The 21,839-nt window shown below is 42.7% G+C and overlaps 1 protein-coding gene across 8 annotated transcripts in view; it reads left to right on the forward strand.

The window, feature by feature from the left end:
• The window catches only part of LOC107315473 (uncharacterized), a 104,325-nt gene that overhangs the window by 61,400 nt on the left and 21,086 nt on the right, over window positions 1-21,839 (forward strand). For 3 of the 8 annotated variants that reach the window (XR_014946848.1, XR_014946847.1, XM_085549702.1), the window contains exons 3-5: window positions 4,390-4,579; window positions 6,140-20,233; window positions 20,822-20,893. Coding sequence is in view for 1 of the 8 variants with exons in the window: in XM_085549702.1 (XP_085405828.1) it covers window positions 20,217-20,233; window positions 20,822-20,893 (89 nt within the window). In the remaining 7 variants the exon portion in view is untranslated. Of the gene's footprint in view, window positions 1-4,389; window positions 4,580-6,139; window positions 20,234-20,821; window positions 20,894-21,839 lie in introns of those variants that run through there. The other 5 variants (XR_014946846.1, XR_014946845.1, XR_001555923.3 and 2 more) reach the window with 4 other exon arrangements.

Consider the following 21,839-nt stretch of genomic DNA (forward strand, 5'->3'; position numbering starts at 1 on the left):
CAAACAACAGCACAGAGAATCCAGTAGCTATTATATTATTCAAATATGATGTTTTTCCCCCTCTCTCTGTCTTAGTGGATTCTTATTAAAATACCTTTGCAGAGGAATGTTATTAAGGAGCCTGTTTGGATAATTCATCAATAAGAAAACAGTCACCAAAGAAAAGTCACCCTCGGTTCTTGGGTGCACAGACATTCATTCCAGTGACAAAACTCGAACATAATTACTTAGCTGTGTGATGTGATGGCTTTATTATATGAATCTGAATTAATCTGACTTTGAAATGACAAATTTCACAGCAGTTTATTAGGATGTGACTGCTAAATGACTGATATGACAATGACACGTGTAGGAATCATAACCTACTAATGCAGTTGTGCTTTTTATCCCCCTGATGTAGCTCTGACAATGGTGCTTCAGCTGATTCCAGGAATCTAGGGAAATTGCATTATATTTTCTATTAAATTGCATTATAAAAATACCTTAAAACTCTTATTTTAACACAATAGACCCACAGTACACTTACTGTAAAACTGCACTAGTGGGTATTGATGTTGAAAGGATTGCCACAGGGCTTTACAGTGTAATTAAGCAATAACATTAGCAAAATAAGAGCCTGCACCAGCAGCAGGCTGGACCACTGGTAGGCACACGCAGAGCAAAGCCATTTACCCCTGAAGAGAGCCAGAGCATTGCTGCACAAGGTTTTCCTGCTCCATTCCCACCACCTGAGCTCTGCTTCTGGTGGGGACCTCCTTCCAAAAGGACGCACTGAACTATCCCCATCCTTTTGTCACAGCCAACTTTATTGGGAAGAGGGAAGGTTGTATACAGTTTGAGGGATTCATTGCCTGGAGCCTCCCAGTTACTCTCTGCAAGCTTCTTGTGCATGCTGAAGAACTTCTTTAAAGCAGAGCCTGCAGGTAGGGTAGGAGCAGTGCTCAGCCTCTTCCAACAGCAGAGAACTTCCTCCCTCTTTCTTCCCTTGCTCTGTATCACCCTCATTCAAGGATGCAGTTGGCTGAGGGGCCCCTTGAGGTACCAGTGATGGCTTCAGAGGTGGAATGTGCAGACAACTGCCTGGGAGCACGAAGACATCTACCATGCCTTGAGCTATTACCTGTTCTTCACCTTGGCCAGCATTGCTTCCTGCTTCACTTTCTTCAAGCATCACATTTTGGAATTAACGTGGTGTTGGGCTGCAGCCTGATGGAATAGGGATCCACTGCACAGCCCACTGGGCATCACTAGAGCTTTGCCATAACTAAAGGAAAGCTTCTGGATTGAGCAGATGCAAAGCCTCTTAAACACCAGGTCTACTTCAGGGGAATTAGTTCTATATTTAACTGAAACTTCCAGTGCTGCTGTACCTGTAAAAGAGCGTTAGTATCCTCATTATTCAATTAGACAGATACACTGGCAATAAAATATTCCTTGGTTTTGTCTGTTTTTTTCGGAGCAGCAGAAGCTGAATGATATTTCCTTGAATACCTGCAGACATATTCCCTAATTGTTGCCTCATATATCTTAACTGTATTATTTTTTATTTCCAAGTGTAAATAAATGTACTGCTTGGGATGATCATATTTCACAGCAATTTATTTGAATGACATTAATGAGTTCTCCCTACCAGTGAGACCTTGGAGAGCTAGACTGTGTTTTGCTACCCACCATCATATATTAAAGCATGGTAAATAAATAAAAATCAGCTCTGGGTATGCCTGAAAGGCTTCAATTTTTTTTGTGAGAGCTATTTGTATTCCTCAGTTATGAACCTGTGGTAACATTAGCAAAACAATAATAATTATTATAATAATAGTAATAATAATTTCATTAAAATTCTGAAGACTTGGATGTGCTCCTGATGAATATGAAGGTCACAGTTGCTAATAGGCCACATTTGCAGTTGGAAGTACTCCACAGGTATGGTAAATTTAACACTGTAATTCTGGGAGGCACAAACAGTGGCATTTGGTTGGCTTCGTAAAAAGGAGCTATGTTGAAAGAGGGAAGATACGATTGCTATGCTTAGTATTCAAAATAAATCTTTATTCCTTGCTGGAAGACCTAAATCACGTTCATGTTAACTGTAGCTTCTTAATAGAAATGTCTCAGCAGGGTTCCTGTCACATTTGACTCCCAGTTTACACTGTTCCCTCAAAAATACATCTGGAAATCATCACTTTTTAGCCCCTCTACAATTAACAGGTTTTTTTTCTCCATGCCAGGAAAAGCCATCTCCAGGGCTACATGCATTTCCTTGTCTTCCTTCTGCTGATGTTTTAGCTCTCACCTTGATCCTGGAGTGGGGGCATGATGCCAAGCAAGCCAAGGGTTGTGCAAATAACAGCACTAACTTTGTGAGCTGTTGTATGGAAACAGAGGAGTATGAATATAAGGAAAAATACTGAATATAAAGAGGAGGTTTTTGTAATAAGAATGGTGAGGTATTGGCATAGGTTGCCTACAGAGGTAGTACTGCCCCATCCCTGCAGACACCCAAGGTCAGAGGATGGGTTGTGAGCACTGATGGAGCTGGGGGTGCTCCTGTGCATTGCAGGGAGTGGGACCAGACGGCCTTTGCAGGTCCCTTCCAACTCAAACCATTTTGTGCTTCTATGATTCTGTTCTAACCTGGCAAAGAGTTTCTCTGCAATGAATCCAGATAAGAGTGACCTAGGAACTGGATGGAACAGTAATGGAGATCCACGATGGGGTTCGGTTTCTATGTCACTTTCAGTGGTATTTGATGCTGTTGTTGCAGAATCATGCATTTTTATGTGCATAAATAGGCACGCTCGAAGGCCATGTCTCAAAGGATGATGTCATACAATAGAATCATAGAATGGCCTGGGTTGAAAAGGACCACAATGATTATCTGGTTTCAACCCCCTGCTATGTGCAGGGTTGCCAACCACAAACCCAGGCTGCCCAGAGCTACATCCAGCCTGGCCTTGAATGCCTGCAGGGATGGGGCATCCACAATCTGTTGGCATAGACCACATGGGAAACACTGACATTGAAGCCTGGAGATCTTGTTCGTCCACATGTACAGTATCTCCCAGCCTTGAGATACCCACCAAGATCTCTCCGTAGAAGCACAAAACCATTTTCCCAGATCAGTCCTTCGTTTAGGGATGTGAAATGTTTTTCCCCTAATGCTATTTATCAACAGCATTTCCACAGGGCGTCTACATCAACATTCCTGTGCCACAAGCCTGCCTGCTGAAGCATAGTATATTCTGCACTTTATATTCACGGCAGCAGAGTGATTCTCCTTCCTTTGAGTGGCATACTGCCACCCATACATTACAGAGAGAGCAAAACTCTGCAGAGTCATTGAAGCTAACCATACATTACATGCATGATGGGCTTACCAGATGTCATTCCTTACATTGTTATGGTTTCATAAACTACACCGACATTGTCATTATGCTCGAAGATTTGATCCCACTCTTCTATTCTTGAAATGGATGATTCTGAAGGTTGTTGCATTAACAAATAGGAGTTTGCAGGAAGGTAGATTTGCAACAGGAATTTGTGAATGACTGGGTTATAACATTTGCTGGAAAACGGCATGACAGTTGATTCATTGCTGGAGACAGTAACAAAAAGGCAATGCAAATTGAAAGGTTAGAGGAGCCATAAAGCTTTAAGAAAAGATTTATTACAGTAGGTGGACATATTTTGCTCAGAAACTGAAATTGCAGCTGTCTTCCCTGTATTTATGAGGCATTTAATTAATCAGTCATAATAAGTACATTAAAAACTAAATCTTTCTTTTAAGATCTACATTCGTCTTGATGCCTTCTCCATTATGACTTGTTTGTGATAGCAGACAAATTCACTTCAGGTACATGAAGAGGGATGAACCCTCTTCAGCAGAGCTTGCAACCAAGGGTGCCCAGAACTTGGGCAAAGGGGAAAACACACAATAATAACAAAAGAGATACACTTAGAACATAATGGAAAAGGATGTGCTTGCTTCCATATCAACATGGAAGGAACTCTGGAGGTTCTATGCGGGGAAGCAGATTGGCATGAGCATGGGGTTGCTTTCACCAGGAGCAGGGAGATGCAGAGGCTGACAGGCACTGCAGACACCTACAGCAGGGAGCTCAGCCTTGCTCCAGTTTCCAACGGCACGTGGCAGAAATGTCCATCACCTCCCTGACCTCTGTGCAAACCGAAGCGAGTCAGCATCTCTAAAATAAGACTGGGATGCCTGCAGGCAATGGGCAAATGCAGAGCTGGGGACAGCTCCTTGTCTTTAAAAAGCACATCGATTTCTGCAGTCCTATCTCCATTTACACAACTGGGAGATTTGGCCTTGTGCCTTTCTAGGAGAAGCACTGTGTATTTGGGGCTATTTTCTTTCTTTCTCAACAGGATTCCTCCATCTCTCGTCTCACAGTGAACACACAAAGGACTGCGACAAGAAACTCAGAGACAATAGAGGACCCCAACAGCATACATTATTAACAATGCCTGCATTCCTTAGTGTCCTTGCTGCTAAAATTAACACAGCCCGTGTGGCATCCTGCCAGAGCGAGCATGGTGCACGTCATAAAGAATACAGGTGGGTGCGATGTCGAGCCATTTGTCTGCTCCTGTGAGTGTCCCATCACGTCCTTCCCAGCTTAATAATGCCTTAGCTAACTAAACTGAGTGATAGTTTTCACAGGCTAATAATGACTCATTTGTCACAAAGTCTGACTTTCATTTGCAATAGCGTCGTAAATTTTCCGCACTATATGGCATGCCTGAAAAGCAAATGGTGTTTTTTTTTCCTCCACTTGGAGCTGAAGTACCATGTAAGCTTTTCCTGTAGGTAAAAAAATAAAGGATGTGGAAAAACCCCACCTCAATGGAAGCACAGAACCAAGCTCTATGGTGGTGAAGTGTCCAGCATTGCTTCCAGCTCAGGTACGGGGTCCTGCTGTGTTCCACCTCCATGGCAGAGCAATAGCACTTCTCAGAATCCTCCTTTCTCAGGTGGCTCAGTTTGTAAAAGAAAACTGAGTCCTCACGACTCCTAGGAGCCAGATCTTCTCCGAGGAGGTCCTCATGGTAGGTGATGCTTAATGCAGGACCTTTATCGTGGCTTGCAACGTGACTTGGGGGTGGGAATTTTTCACTGAGAGAGCAGTGAGGCCCCAGCACTGCTGCCCAGAGATCTGTGGGTGCCCCATCTCTAGAGGTGCCCAAGGCCAGGTTGGATGGAGTTCTGGGCAGCGTGACCTGGTGCCTGATTCAGTGGTTGGCACCCTCAAGATCACAGCAGAATGGTTGGAAAACTACAAGTCCCTTCACACCACGAAGAGCTGAATGAGGTACATGCACACTTGCACAGAAGCCAGAAAATGTTAATAGAAACAATATGAAGGGGCAAGTATCCTTGTAGCACTCAGGTGTATACCCACAATCAGATCTTTCCCTGGGTGATGGGTGCTGATGCAGCTGTATGAAAGGGAATTGTGACTGATGTCCCGTGCCTGGCAGTGTTCAAGAGGCATTTGAACAATGCTCTCATTAATATTTTAACCTTTGATTAGCCCTGAAGTGATCAGACTCTTTGACAAAATGGTCTTTGTAGCTCTCTCTCAACTGAATCTGACTGTTCTATTCTCTTGCATATCTTGCAGTCTGTGTAATACAAAGAATAACAAATCATGTACAACTGCATTACATTTATAGGTACATGAACTCTGAATTATCTTAAGAAAACAGAATATTCCACAAGTGTACTCAGGCATTTATTTGTGTTATAATGCAGCAACATGGAATTTAAAGAAGGTGAAAGTTATGCATGATGGCACTCCTTTAAACAGCAGCACACCTTGACTGTTTCCAAAATAAGCCTTGCTGTAGCAAAAGACTTAGTCATTGTTAGCAATAGAAGCTTAGCAGAATAAAATGGGTAAAGCTTCCCTGAAGTCTGCTGTGTCTCTGGGTTCCTTCTGGCAGAGGATCCAAACTATATTATATCAAAGATGGGATAATACTCATTAGCTTTTACTGTGTTGTCTAATTCATTCCTCAACATCCCCATTCTCCCACCTAACACCTCCTTCAAAAAAGCTTTGTAGAGCAGCATCACCAAAGACCATTTGAGCAATAACTTTTCCTCTCTTTTCAGAAGATGGAGCAGAGATTCAGTGTGGCTCTTCACACCGCGGTTCATATTAGAAAGCAAGATGGGACTCCTGCATTTCATTTGTCGGATCTCACCTGCAAAGCATCTATCGGTCCTCAGGAAAGCAGGAAGAAATAAAACATCCACTGTAAGAAATGCACCATCAAGACAGGACTCCCAGTTTGTTGCAAGGAATAAAGGAGAAAGGGAACATCTGAGATCCAAAACTGATCTGGATGAGAACAAGCAAAGCAGGATATTGGATTGTTAGGCATGGTTAAGCCTTCAGTGGAGGTAATTTGCCACTTTCTTCTCTAGAGCAGTGAAAAAGAAGCTATGCTATCTATGGGAAGGAGTTATAATCTTTCAGAAGGGATGGCATTTGCTGATACCACAGCATTATGGCAAGATGCTAGATAAATTCTCTCTAAAACTCATTAACCATAGATCAGGGTCAATGGCTACGATGTTTGGTAAAGCTCCATTGCCTGCTTCCAGACAACTATCACCCTGAAAAGGATTTCTGTCTAATTTTGGGCTGGCAGGACTAAATTCATCTGAATTTCTCAAGTGATTTCAGCAAAATTACACTGAATTTGACATTGGCCAATCTTGTCTTCTAAATATTCTTCTCAGAGAGATTAGCAAGACCTTGGCTTTATCCTCCTGTCACGAGACCGCTCCAGTTCCATCTTCTCCAGTAATTACAGGAAATAATTTTCTGGCAGTTGACCTCTTTGCTCTTAATCTCTTTGTCTGATCATCACATTAGCCGTTTTCTTCTTCTCTAACACAAATGGCCAGTTCATTTTCATTCCTCTGCAGCTTATACCTAACTTTATTTCTTATTCCACATCACATTGCCCCTCAGAGCTCTCTATGAACTTCCATGGCCTTCTACCACTGGTAATTGAATATCCCTAATTTTTGTAATATTCTTCCCCTTTGTACTGAGGAAGTGAGATGACCCTCACTTTCTGCTAGAGTGCTTTCCATACGTGATCTGCACTTGCTCTGAACAAGAGGCTTTGTCTCTTGCAGCAAAAATACATGCAATCTGGGATACATTCAGTCACTGCGTAAGAAAGATTTGTCATGTCACTTCATGTAGCCTCTGCAGCACTGTTCTGATTAGAAATTGCCCCAGTTGGAAACTAACTTAATTTGGAAACTAACTTAATTTGGAAACTGTCTATAAGCCTGGTAAGCCTGGTACTTGCAGGCATCAAAGAACAGTGGCTTGTTGGCTTGAAAGCTTGGTAGACAACAAGCAGAAACACAAAAAAGGGAACTCTTAGAGAAAAAAAACATTAGTACATAGTGAGGTGAAATTATTACCTGGCCTGGTATACCTTGAGGGAAACAAACCCTGTGTAGGCAATATTGAACTATGAGTGTAGAGGAAGGAAGATAGCAATCATCATGTATCAACTTAGCTGGATGGGGTAATCTACTGACAGCCACCATGTGTGGATGGGATTTCCTGTTCTCAGTCTTCACATCACACAAATAGGGTACAAATACTGGCATGTGTCTCAGGTGAGATGCGTCTAATCTCGAGTATCTGCTGATGGCTGTGTTTAATTATTCTGACCCAGAAAGAGCTCTCTTTTACCTGTAGTATTTACCAGTTCACACTAGCTTAACTATTTATTTTACCATTACATGAAAAACTCAGGTTCAACTTTGCCTTATGGGAAAAAAACTACCCAACTATTTGGTTTTAAAGAGTTTTCTCTGCCAAACTTGACTCAAGTTAGCATTCAGTTAATCCTTGTAAAGCACAGGCTGGGGTAAGAACATGCAACACAGGAAAAGACAGTATTCTAAGGATATCTTAATCTGACACAAAAAGTAATATTTGTAGGAACACACTTGAGGGATGTTTATACCACAAGCACTACAGGAATTTTGCTTTCACACTAAGATTTTGAAGGCTCTCAGTTAAATGTGTCTATTCACTCGTAATATATATGCAGTTCTGCTTAGGAACACTTGAACCTTTCAGTGATAGACTAATCTCTGGCTGCTTGCCATATATTTTTAATAAAGCCTGGACAAAGCAACAGCTGGATTTTGTTATTAAAGAAGGCTGACCAGAATGATGTAACACAAGATATTTAGTAAATCAAGCCCTGGGAAACAGTGGAAAGGATTGAAGTGCTGAGCGAAGGTTGATTTCCACATCAGAGTGCTAAGCAATGAACAATGATAAGGCAGAGTTTAATTTAGTAATGAACAGAAGTTATCAATAACCTACTGGTTTTACACCAGCGATAACAATATAATTAGATTTGAAATCAAAAGATGGAGATGAAAAAACTCAATTAGTAAGATAAAAAATGTAAATGGTGGAAAATGCAGCTTACTGGATTAAAGGAAATATGAAAGGTTAATTGGGAGCAAGAACTGAAGGAAAACTAATAGCAGAAATCTGGAAACATTCAAAACAGTGCTGGGAAAATTACATGATAAAGCTGTGCACCGCACACCTAGGAGAGATAAGGAAATTATATACGCACTCACAAATACCCTTTCTGAACACTCTAAGGAGGGAATTACTGCATAGCAAAAGTTCTGTTCGTAGTGAGAGGAGGCCAGAAAGCTGTCCAGGACTATGAAAACAACAAGGGTTGTGATGGCTTTGCTGGGGTGGGGGCATCTGCCCAATTGGTCTTGTCTGAGCTGAAATCTTTCACAATACTAAATATTGTTGTGATGGTGAAACCATCATTTGTCCTGTGGGAAACGCCTTTCACTTAATGTGAGAAATATCAAGACATTGATGAACTGAAGTTTCTGTTTCTCAGCTGATGGGAATGGTAAGCCATTAAATGAGTCTAATCAGACTTGTCTGAGAGAAATTAATCTTACTGTGGTTGCTTTCTGGCATAAAAATGAACCCTCTTGTATTACTTAAAGAGGACATGCAGGGATTACAATAAAATGGATTTTCGACCTGGCCATGAGGCTCCAAATACAGCTATGGTTTGAATTTGTGGACTGTAGCTTTAGCACATCCTGCAGATCTGCAAACTTCTTGTTTCATAAGGCTTGGCTAAGCAAAAAATTACATATAAATATAAGGTGCAGTTTTACTTCAGTCATGAAAAGAAATGGAAAAGTAAATGTTCCCTATAATTCATACACTGCGTTACCTTTTTGGGTAGTTTTCATGCTCAGGTGAATTTTCAAAGCTTAAAAAACTCAAGACTTGCAGAATGCTCGTATAAAGCATGAGAGGCTTGAGAGACTGACCCATGTGAACCTCATGATGTTCAACAAGGCTGAGAGCAAGGTGCCACACCTGGGTCATGGCAGTCCCAGCTGTGTGTACAGACCAGGAGAACACTGAGCTGCACTGCTGGGAAGGACTGGAGGGTTCTGGTGGATAAGAAGCTGGACGTGAGCTGGCAGTGTGTGCTTGCAGCCTGGAATGCCAACTGCATCCTGGGCTGCACCAACAGAAGGCAGGGAGGGGAATGTCCTCCTCTGCTCTGCCCTTGTGAGGTCCCACCTACCTGCTGTATTGCTCCCAGTATTCCTAATATTCATCCTAGCCACTAATTCTCAGTGTTGCCATTTTCTTAACTTCATTGACTCATTTAAGTGGTGACTTCTATCAGGAAATCACTGTTTTGCATATAACAACGTCTTTCCTTCTAATTCCTCTGAATATTTTTATGCCCCAGTGTTGAGACAGAGAAGTAAGAATTTCCCAAGCTGCCTTCTCCAGGCCATTTGTTGTCTGCTAAATGCTGATATTCCCATGCTGTTGTCTTCTTCAAGCAATCTCTCTTCATCTCCTCACTCATCAAATCTGTTCTTTTCAAGCAAGAAAAAAAACAAACACATTGTTTACCCCTTTCCTTGAATTCCTGCTGCTTTTCCATTTTCCTTCTGCAATGAGATTGGCCAGGAAGATTACAGGTGCTCTGGTTAAAAGCCTTCAATATTTTGCTCAATCCACCTTCCTGAACATTATACATTTCCATGTATCTGGTTTACAGACCACAGACAGGCACCAACTGATTGTACCTCAGAGCAGATTACTCTATTTTTATAAATTCCTCCAGTAATATAAAGATGCCAATTTTTAAGAGCTTTCTAAATGAATGAAATATGATTTCCCTGATTCTTCTGCAATCCATGTTGAATGAAGAAATTGCAGTCTTCCTCCAAAAGAGCTGCTTGTATTGTAGCAACACACTGTGTAGGCGTTTGTCATGCCCTTTCAGTTTATACAAGTTACAGGGCTTATGGGGAAGTGGAGACTGGTGTTTGGGCATGAACACCCACGTATAAACATAACAGTGTCATTAAATATTCTCACTACTGTTTCCTTTCAAGTTATTAATCTCTTTGAGATGTCCTTTTGCCACCATAGTTAAACGCTGTGAAGGATAACTATAGTTAGGTCTTTCCTTTGCATATTTTGAAAAGTTTTATCCATTAGGAAATAATGGTGTTCCTGAAGAGTGGTCGGGTGGTAGAATGGGCTGCCCAGGGAGGTGGTGGAGACACCAACCCTGGAGGTGTTCAATGAACGTCTGGGCATTGTGTTGAGGGATGTGGTTTAGTGAGAACTATTGCTGATAGGTGGAAGATTGGGTTGGAGGATCTTGGAGGTCTTTTCCAACCTTGGTGATTTAGCCTTTGGATACGGAGCTAGGAGAGATGGGTTAGGGGTTTTCTGTAGGTATGGTAAAGGAAGGATGGTTGGACTAGATGATCTTATAGGTCCTTTCCAACCTTATGATTCTATGATTCTAGGATTATAGGGTTCTGTGTCTCAGAATATTTTAGGCAGGACTATGCTGGATATCTTTTTTGGTACTGGTGTTCACATTCCTCTTTATTAAATTTTAAAAGGCCAGAATGAAAACTAGGAATTAAAATCAAGAGAGGAATGTGCTGCTTTTCAAGCAAATAAATGAGGGCATCTATGTCTCTAGGGATAGAGTAGCTCTCAGTATGCTCTCAGAGCTTTTCACAGGAAGCTCAGTGCTAGAAGCAGGCTGAAGGACATGTTAAAAACAGATAAGAGTGTTCCTAAGGAAAAATGGGACGGCAGGGGTAGCAATGTTTTGGAGCACAGCATTTGCTTACAGGGATGCAGATAAAGTTTCAATCTTCATCTACCTACTTGCTTAATGAAGAAGACAAACGAGAGAGGCATAAACCCACCAACTGACCCACTGGTCACCATCCCACCTCCTCTGTGAGCACAGCTTCTCATGCCCTTCAGCAAGGAGCACCCACCCCACATGGTCCTGCTCCTGATTGACAGCCATGGATGCCTGACAGAGTCATCATTACTTTGAATTACAGCAAGATAAATACAAATTTGAGCGTAGACTGAAAAAACCCATCTTAATTCTTCTGCAGACGTAGAAAATGTACTTAAAGATGAGAAAAAAAAAATGAATGATGTCATTATTCTCTAACAAAATAAGCTGAAATGCAAAACTCAGTGTGTGATGCAAGAGACAATTCCTTCATTAGCTAGTTGGACCTGTTGGCTATTTACATTTAATGTGTTCTTTTTCTGGTTGAGAGTAATTAACCCCAGCAGCCTTGCCAACCAAGTAGTGAGGACTTTGTACTGGAGCAGAGCAAATTAAACTTTGATGTGACAATGATGACTGCCAGCTACTTAAAGGTGATTCAAAAAGACTTCGAAAATCCTGCTTGCAAGATCCTCAAATGTGAACAGAAGCCTTTGGCTTTAAATGGTAATTAGTACTGTAGTTAAATAGAATCTGGAGTTATAATGAGGACCCACACATTTTGCTGGAAGTTGATCTTCACTTCTCCAGCCAAGATGTCTATTTCATAATAAACCTGCTGGAGTTTGAAATAACAGTTAATTTCCAACCCAATGCTTTCTGCTTCTGGGGATTAAACTCTTTGGTGTCATTCATCTTTGGTCTTTTGGGACAGCTGCTGGCTTTCTTCAAGTGGCTCCTTACTTCATGTTAACAGCCCCTGCAGAACTGTACCCGGTCTGGTGGAATTCCAAGAGGAATCCAAGAGCCATGACTGCACTGCCAAGCACCCTGCAAACCTACAGCCTGCAGCTCTCAGAATGCAGCCTTTCAGAGCAAAACACGTATTGCACAGAAATGGCATTTCACTGGAAAGATTGATGGCCTTATGTCTGTGCTTCAGTCCCTGTAGATGCCCTCAAATAGGTGATCACCAATGCAAGTGCACTGGGGCCCCTGCTGCAAAAAAAGGCCATCAATTTTCACAGAGTTGCCGCAAATAAGATTTCTTTTTCTATCTGGAGTGTTCCCATTTTGGCTCTTTGGACAGCAGCGTTGCAATTAGGGTTTGCTGCTGGTGTCAGGCAGGCTGTTTGTCCATCCCCACCCAGGGCTTATACATTTCTGGGTGGAAACCTCACCTCCTGCTCACGCAGCCTGGCTGAGCAGCCAAGCAGGTAATCCAAGGAGACATTCTCACCAAAAAGGCTATCCATAAAGTGACAATTCGCACACTCTGCGAGTCTTCTATGAATACTGCTGCCTTTGCTGTACAACAAATATATACTTCATATCCTAATGAGTGATAGCTGAGTGTGGTGGAGCAGACAGCACCATCAGCTGGGAGATGGCTTGCTTAATCTCCAGTGCGTGCTGTAATTTCCTTTGGGCTTCGCAGTTGGTAATATCATTTGGGACGGTGATAGCACTGGAGAATGTCTTTAGTATTACTCCTGTATATTCTTCTAGCATTAGGACTACATTGCTTTTTCTCATTTTCCTCTCCCCATCAAAACCTGCACAGTTTAGTATTAATGATGTGTTTATTCCTTGAAATCTTCACTAGGACTGTGCCAGAATCTGCTCGAGTTCTTCCAATGCATTTATCAACAGAAGACTGAGTCCTGGAAGTGTTTCTGCATGCACTGAGATGTGCTGTGGAACTTGCAGACCAAACACTAAAGCTCCAGCCCTAAGTGTAAAAGCAACGATGCCCTATGGTAGAGTCTCAGATTCAAAGAATCAAAATATCTTCCAAAGCAATTTGGAGTCAATAAAGAAAACTAAAACTGGGGTCTCAGATTAAAAAGAAGTCAGCTTTAGGAACAGCAGTTTACAAAGATTTAAGGGGCAGATGAGAAAGCAGATGAATAAGAAACTATTAGGCGTTGCACACGAGATATGGTTTAATGGGGAGCAAATGGTGGTAGGTGGACAGTTGGATGATCTTTGGAGGTCTATTCCAGCCTTGGTGATTCTATGGACATCTTGTTCATGTTTTACACCACCAAAGCTTTCCAGACATTTGGGCAGGTGAGGTCAAGCTGCACCACAAGCCTTTCAGCTCTGCTTGCAAGTGCAGCTCTGCTGAAGCAATTCCTGATTTCAAGTCAGAAACAAAGAGTTTCAGAGTTAGGTCCCTAAAGGACAGCAAGAAGGAAAAGAAAAGCTCTGGAAGCCTCTTAGAAAAACTGCAGTTTACCTGTGCCAGCCAGGCAGATCTAGATTTCTGCAGGAGATCCTCTTGTGCATCACATCTGCATTTTGATCTACTCCTCAGTGCCACACAACAGCTCTAAGACTCAGACAGCTGAAGGGACCTTTGCTGTGTGTCAGGGCTGCCTGTGCGTATCTACATCAAATGCTTCACATGAGCCCCTTTGCATTTTTTTCAGTGTACTTGGTAAAGGAGACTTTCAGACAGAAAGTTAATCCTCAGAATTTTTCTCCAGCTTTCCAAAAACAGACTCTAAAGCTGACAGGTGAAATATGCCTAGAGTTACATACTGTAATTTTCAGTGATTTACAACTTGTGCTCTGAACTGGCTGGGCTCCAAGTACATTTGGAGAAGATTAAGGAATAGAGAAGAATTAACAGCATTAGAAGACATAATAGCTTAGCATTCCCTCGAAGCTGAGGTTTGACACACATCACTACCGGGTGTTTTTCTTCTTCTTTGCAGTTCTTGACAGCCAGCAGGGTTCCTACATAATTTACATTTCCAGAAACAGAAGTAACAGGACCAACCCAAACCTCAGCATTTAAGAGTGCCTGGGATTTCTTTGGTGCTTGCTTTAGTCAAAGCTCAAACTCCTCTGCTTTTCAGCTTTGACTACAGAACAAAACTTTTCTTTCCCTTGTTCCTCTCTGGGTGATAACATGCTCACAACAGAGCGTTGGCTGAGGGAAGTAAGCATTACCTCCGAACTAATGACTTTTTTCCCTTTGAAATAGCAGAGCTTATTAGTAGGTAGGAGGGAGACTGCTGGCGTCTGAGCACTGAGCTTGCTGCAAGCTGAAAGCTTTTCTAGGTGTTGAGGTGTTTTAGAGAGATGCTCCCACAGGGCATCATCTGTGGAATCTGCTCTGCAGAGGCTGTAAAAGGGACAGGTGTGCTAACGCAGGAGAAAATATCACAGCACACAGTTGCTGTCACATTCTTCAGTCATTATGGCATTAGCTGTATAAATCTAACTGCAACAACCAAGGTGAAAGCTTCACCCACCACATCACCAGGGAAGGTGAAGATTCTAATCAGTGCGAATCATAGAATCCTAGAACGGCCTGGGTTGAAAAGGCCCACAGTGCTTATCCAGTCCCAACCCCCTGCTGTGTGCAGGGTGTCCAACCAGTAGTCCAAGCTGCCCAGAGCCACATCCAGCCTGGCCTTGAATGCCTGCAGGGATGGGGCATCCACAGCCTCCTTGGGCAACCTGTTCCAGTGCGTCACCACCCTCTGGGTGAAAAACTTCCTCCTAAGACCCAACCTAAACCACCCCTGTCTCAGTTCAAAACCATTCTCCCTTGTCCAATCACTGCCCACCCTCATAAACAGCCGTTCCCTTTCCTGTTTATATGCTCACTTCAAGTATTAGAAGGTCTCCCTCCAGCCTTCTCTTCTCCAAGCTAAACCAGCCCAGTTCCCTCAACCTTTCCTCACAGGAGAGGTGCTCCAGTCCTCTGATCATCTTAGTGGCCCTCTGGACTCATTCCAGGAACTCAATGTGCTCCATTACACCCATGTTTGTGCCTCTTGTACCGGTATTCTGTCTGCTAATGCACACCAACAGCTCCTTACTAAAGCAGAGTGCTCTTCAGCATTAAACATCCATCAACATGTCCCTCTGAAGTCAAGGTAAAGCCTTTTTCACTAGGAACTATATTGCAACCAAAACTTTTTTCTGAGGTTATCCACTACCCATGAGTACTTCAGCTGAATGCTTTGATAATGTGCACTGCAGCTTGAGACCCAGACATTAGAAATAAAACTCTCTCTCTTTACCAGCTCCCCTGAGCTAACATCTTACGATGTCTGCTCTAAGGTCAGTATTTAGTGTTCACTGCTGTAGTCCAGTGATATCCTCAATTATCTTTTATTTTCACACTAACGATCTTTGGAACTGGCTCTCGGGAAATAAAATACCAATTTAAATACATTATTTTTGTCTGTGGCTCTCAGATACAAAATCTGCCTTGCTGTTTGCCTCTCTTGCCCTCTCCTTTGGCAACATTTTATAGATCAGAATGTTTTAAATCTCAAGAGCTCATAACATGTGCAATTCTGGCTTTTAAATACAGAATTCCTTGCAAATGAAGATAATCTTAAATGTCTGTTTGAGGTCCGTGGTGTGAAATTACTTGCAAACAAACAAGAAGTGAGAATTGAGCATGTCTCAGGATATCTGAGAGCAGTGATTGCCTCCCATATGCGTGGCTTCTGTACAAGCTCAAGAGATGCTTTTGATTGGGAACGATAGTGCTGCGATTTTAATTACTCACTGATCCATTTTTGTCCTCATCTTTTGCTGTAAGTATATCAGCTTAACTAACAAAGTTCTTTAGGTGTATTTCAAAGCTCTTTCCCCTGTTTTCAGTAGGTAAATCACCCTACCAAAAAATAAACTGGAATGTTATTTTATAGCTTTTGATCCTATTTTCACTTGAACAATTGGACTCATTAATACAATATCTAATATACTGTGGCATTATTGGTGGTAGATCAAGCAGTGTTTTCCCATTTTGACAGTAATCTTAGTTTGTCTAATTGTTGTTCACTGCTTTTTTTGAAAGCAGAGCAGGAACATAAAATGAGAAATAAACATTTTTTATTAACTACCCGTTCTAATAGAAGCAGCATTTACTATTCATAGCAATATTCATAAAATTACTTATCTTCAGTCCTCAATCATCCCCTGTGCAAACACTTGGAAAACGAATGAGCTAATTAGAGTCGATGTTAGTGGAGCAAGGACGTCGGGGCTCATTTTGAACACAGGGAACCGTCATACAGCTTGCTAAAGCTCTGAGGTTTAAACATGACTGGTGGAGCTATCGGCTCCCATAGACCTTCTGCAGTACCTATTCCTAAGGTATTTTCTTAATACCAGGAGCTCATCAGTGGCACCTGCAGCAGCTGATTTACTCAGTGACAGAGAGCTGCCTTGCATCCCCTGTGTGCCTGCCTGGAAGAAAAGTTTGATCCCAGTGATGATTACAGGCCATTTTGCAACCAGCCTTGCAGCTCACGCTAAAGACAGCACAACAGCACTGGGAAAACTGAAGGATCAAGCTGGAGCCCAGAAGATGTGGAACTCAAAAGAACAGTAGGCTACCTGGGATTGCTTTCTACATTTCTGGAATTAAATAGAGCTCTCACACCTGCACTTCACCCACAACAGAAGCAGCATGATACCCCTGTACACCCACCTCAGGGTTGCCATGGGCTGCAAGGATAGGGGGAGTCTCTTAGAAGTGACCCAGGGAGAAACTGAAATCTACCTAGCTTCCACCATCAGAAAGATACATCATAGACTGTACCTCACCAACAGCCCTTGCACAATCAAATAGAAGTTAGAGAATCATAGAATCATAGAATGGCCTGGGTTGCAAAGGCCCTCAGTGCTCATCCAGTTCCAACCCCCTGCTGTGTGCAGGGTCACCAACCAGCAGCCCAGGCTGCCCAGAGCCACATCCAGCCTGGCCTTGAATGCCTGCAGGGATGGGGCATCCACAGCCTCCTTCGGCAACCTGTTCCAGTGCGTCACCACCCTCTGGGTGAAAATCTTCCTCCTCAGATCTAACCTAAACCTCCCCTGTCTCAGTTTCAAACCATTCTCCTTTGTCCTATCACTGCCCACCCTCACAAACAGCCATTCCCTTTCCTGCTTTGTGCTCCCTTCAAGTACTGGAAGGCCACAATGAGGTCTCCCCACAGCCTTCTCTTCTCCAAGCTAAAGAAGCCTAGTTCCCTCACCCTTCCTTCAGAAGCACTGCAGGCAGCTCATTATCAGAGCAAACTAAAACTGTAAAGTACAGGAACATCCCATTAACATCAAGAAGTATCTTCAACATTTCTACTTATGCCCCATCTAAGTGGGTAAGGACCAAACCACTGTTATGTGCTCTGCAAATGACTGCTGTTGATACTGAGCCTCAAGTGAGGTTCCATAATAACAGAAAACTTGGGTGGAATCTGGGTCTTCTCCTTGGATTTGCTGAGGAAGTGGTGCTCTTCTCTAAGCCTTGTTTGCTCATTTATTAAATGGGAACAATAGCACAGACCTGCCTTTGTGAAAGAAATAGTAGGTGATAAGTTTTCCTTAAGGACAAAATATTGCTAATAGGAAGACATGTAAATTTCACAATGGTATTCATGTAGCATTATGAGCAACAGGAATATTCAAGAACCAAGGTTTGTTCAATTAACAATTTCACAGCCTCAGTTGTGGTTTGTTTAAACTCAGCATGAAACAAACATGACTGGATAACAATTTGGGGGAAATCTCACCTCTTATATTAAAGTTTTTAGAGGGTCAGCCTGTTGATAGAGGTTGTGCTCTGTGCCTCTTGGAGCCACAGTGTTTTGTCTGTGTGGTGTTCCATGGTGCCCACTGCCTGCCAGCTGCTTTGGACAGAAATACCACCAGTCCAGAACCTTCTGCTGCCTTCTGTAGGATCTGTGTCACTTCATTTTGGTGCAGAAGATCCTATTTGAGCCAGTCAGCCTCAATTCTCCCCTTAGTGGAGAGAAAGCACATTGAAGGTGTTCTTTCACTTCCAGAGTCTGCATTGGAATGAAAAACGTTTTCTAATGGGATTCCTCAGTCTACCAATTCTAAGGGAAATGTAGATCAAAAGGTGTGATATGGATGTATATATATATATATATATTTCATACCATATATGCAAATAGGTAGGCATCTGCTTTTGATCAGATGAATCATGTGTTTGATAGTGGTACTTTAGTAACGTATGTCTTCAGAAAATAGTCCTTGATAGGAATAGAGTTTAATAGAGGATCAGGAGATCTTTAGAGGTAAAAGCATCTTAGAAAATAGAGCATGAAGAGACTTGTAGCTCACCATAACCATAACGCAATAACCCTTTGGCATAACACACTTACTTGTACTCAACATTAATACAAACAAAGATGAGTTCTTATTTCTTTCCAGCCTATAGATCACAATGAAGAAAATAGAGTAGACATTGGGAAGTAGTAAAACAGACAGTAAAGCAACCCTGAGCTATGGAGCTGTGAAGACAAGTCAAACAAAGAGTGACCTTCATATAGCTGCTGCTCTTCAAAGTGCCTGGGTAACACAGGCTGGAGGGGACAGCTTCCAGCATCCTTCTGATAGATGGCTCAGCTCCTACCAGGGGATGCTGTCATAGCAGAGAGGAAGGAGTGAGCTGAATGATAAGATACTCAAAATGCCATGGATAATTGAATAGTTAATTTGCTCATTTATTCAAGTTCTGTAAACCTCAAAATAGCATTTTCAAGTGTTTTAATTTTTTCTTCATCAGTCCCACGTAGACTCCTCCTGGGCTCAAATAGCTGCTAAAATGAGAGAATTTAAGGGGAACGAGTGGGCTGATGTGCCCTGCAGCCCTTGTACATGGAGCCATGACGGCACTTCCTTTATCTTGCATGCATATTTACAGTGATCTAAAGCACAAATGGAATATATGTAGACCTTTGTCATATACAGTGATTCTCTTAAGCTATCTGAGGTGCTGGTCTCTTATTTTACTTAAAACTTTCTGCTCAACTGAGTGGACAAAAGCTCTGACCTGCAGGATCTCCTGCTTTGTAGAGCAGGCTGAGAAGTGTTGTGCATGCAGTCACACTAGGAGTTTGACCTTGCATCATGTCATGTCCAGCACGACTCTGGCTTTCTTCTGCTGCTGACTAAGGGTTCAAACCTTTGAAAAAAAGAAAATTTTGCTTTAAAACTCAGGATCCTGAGTCTTTCTGGAATCAGTCTGATGGGGAGCAGCTGAGGGAGCTGGGGTGGGTCAGTGTGGAGAAGGGGAGGCACAGACCTCATTGCTCTCTGCAGCTCCCTGATGGGAGGTGAGGGTGAGTTACCTTCTGAAACCAGGTAACAGCAATAGGATGAGAGGGAATAGCCTCAAGTAGTGCCAGGGGAGGGTCAGGTTGGATATTAGAAGTCTTTTCTCTGGAACAGCAGTCAGGCTTTAGAACCAAGAAGGTGTTGGAGTCATTGTCGCAGGAGGTGTTCAAGAACTGTGGAGATGTGGCACTGAGGGTCAGTGGCCATGGTGGGGGTGGGCTGGGGTTGGACTTGGTGATCTTGGAGGTCTTTTGAACCTGTATGTTTCTATGATTCAGTGAGAAGCAGAGGCTCAGGTGAGAATGTGCCTTCTGACTCCAGAGCTCTGAGGAAGAAAATCAACCCTCTCTATCCTAGGAGCCTCCTGGCTGCATGAGCACTCATGGAGTGGTTCCTGTACTTGTTCTTTGAAATTGGTAAGATTGGAGATTATTGGTAAGGCAGGCTGAGATCTGCTAGCTTCCTCTTGCACAAATTCACAGTGGATGTAAGGCTTTATACCAGATGGAGTTGATGGATGACCTTTGCCTGGATCTTTCACTTGGAGAATATTTTCCACTCCAAACCCAATGCCTCTAATGTTAACTTTAGGTTAATTACTAATCTGAATCACGTTAATGTTTTCTGTTCTGACTCTGGTTCAAAGGGAAGGAGAGGTTTTCTGTCAGACATCTGTAAGTGATTTCCTTCTACCCTGAAGACAAAGATGTGTAGAGGACCATTAATAGGAATGGATGTGCTTGAGCAGAAGGTAAGTACAGCAGAAGGCTGTTTGCAACCCCTGCTCTCTGTGCCCCTCTGTCTTCCTCTTACATTGATTGCTGACAATTGCTGGCTACAGTTTAATGCCCTGTTAAGAGCTGAAGAACATTGACTCTGCAGGCAGTGGTCCTCTCCTGAGCTTTGAATTCCTGAAACAGTTCAGTGCAAGAGAATTTTCAGTGTGCAAATATTTATCTGTCTATTCTCCTGCTTGGCAGGTAAAAATTAAACCAGCAGCCTGGGTGTATGCCACGGGTCTCATGGGGCTTTTACTGTTCGTACAAGGCTTGTCTGTGAAACAAGTGGCTTCTAATGAAGGATGGGTTAACCAGGCAGAAAAGCCTCTCAGAAGTCAGGGAAGCACCAAGGATGTGATGAATCTTCTCTGCAGTCAATAATGTGGGCAGTCTAGGGTCAGCATTGGGGTCTTCAGAAACAACCTCGCTCTTCAGTGCACATAATGTTTCCTAAAACCTGCACTTGTTTAGTGCTTGGAGAAGGGTATCACTCTGGGGGTGGGATGAAACCAGATCTTTGTCACTCAAGTATCTGAATATAGACAATAATCTCGCTTCAGATTCCTGTCTCTATGCGTGTGCCTGTATGAGACACCAAATGCAACAGGAAAAGCTTGTGCATCTTGCTCAGGGTAAGACAAGCCCTTTCCATGCTCCTTTACTAGAGACAAATGGGAATAATTTGAGGAAAGAAACTCAAACCTGGCAGGAATGGATTTTTTCACATTACTATCTGCTGGGGTATGAAGGAGGAACTCTTCTGCTGTGTAATGAATTATTCCAGAATGATAGCACAAAAACTGTAAAATAATGAAAATATTTAATCGTAGCAGTGACAAACTGAGCTACGTTCTCACATCCGGGATTCATGTTCATGTTTTGCATGGCTGAAGCTGTTTGCTGAATTCAGCTCGAATTTGCAAATAGCTGTGGCCACTCTGCGATTGCATTCTTCTCAAGAGATTAAGTGATAAATGAGGAAATATAAAACATCCAGCCACGGAAGGAGTGAGGTTCATGCTCTGGGTCAGAGCACAGGGCTACTCTGTGTCTCCTCATTAGTGACAGGTTTAGAGGGAACGGCCTCAAGCTGCATCAGGGGAATTTTAGGTTGGATATTAGGAAATATTTCCCCTCTGAAAGAGCGGTTAGGCACTGGAATGGGCAACCCAGAGTGTGTTGGGGTCACTGTCCCTGGAAGTGTTCAAGAAACTTTTAGATGTGACACTAAAGGATATGAGAAATATTAATGGTAGGCGGACTGGTGGGACTAGATGGTCTTGGAGGTATTTTCCAGCCTTGGTGATTCTATGTATTCCTCAGAGTCAGCAGCATCTTCGCAGCAAGTGTTGGTTGGCAAATTCAGACACACTTCTGTCAGAGTGCCCCTCTGCTGCCATCAGTCACACAGCAACAACATGTCATGGAATACTGGTGGGAAGGTTCAACTCCAATTGCTGTTCCACCACCATCTGCCTCTGTTTGGATCACAGCAATAAAATAGGAGGTGTTACTTTCAGAGCAGCATTCATAGTTCTACATAATGTGCATAGCATTGGACAACTGTAGTGCTTAGTG

The sequence above is a fragment of the Coturnix japonica genome, chromosome 5 (genome assembly GCF_054131305.1).
Source record: "Coturnix japonica strain WE chromosome 5, WE-NBRP24, whole genome shotgun sequence".
Classification (NCBI taxonomy): domain Eukaryota; kingdom Metazoa; phylum Chordata; class Aves; order Galliformes; family Phasianidae; genus Coturnix; species Coturnix japonica.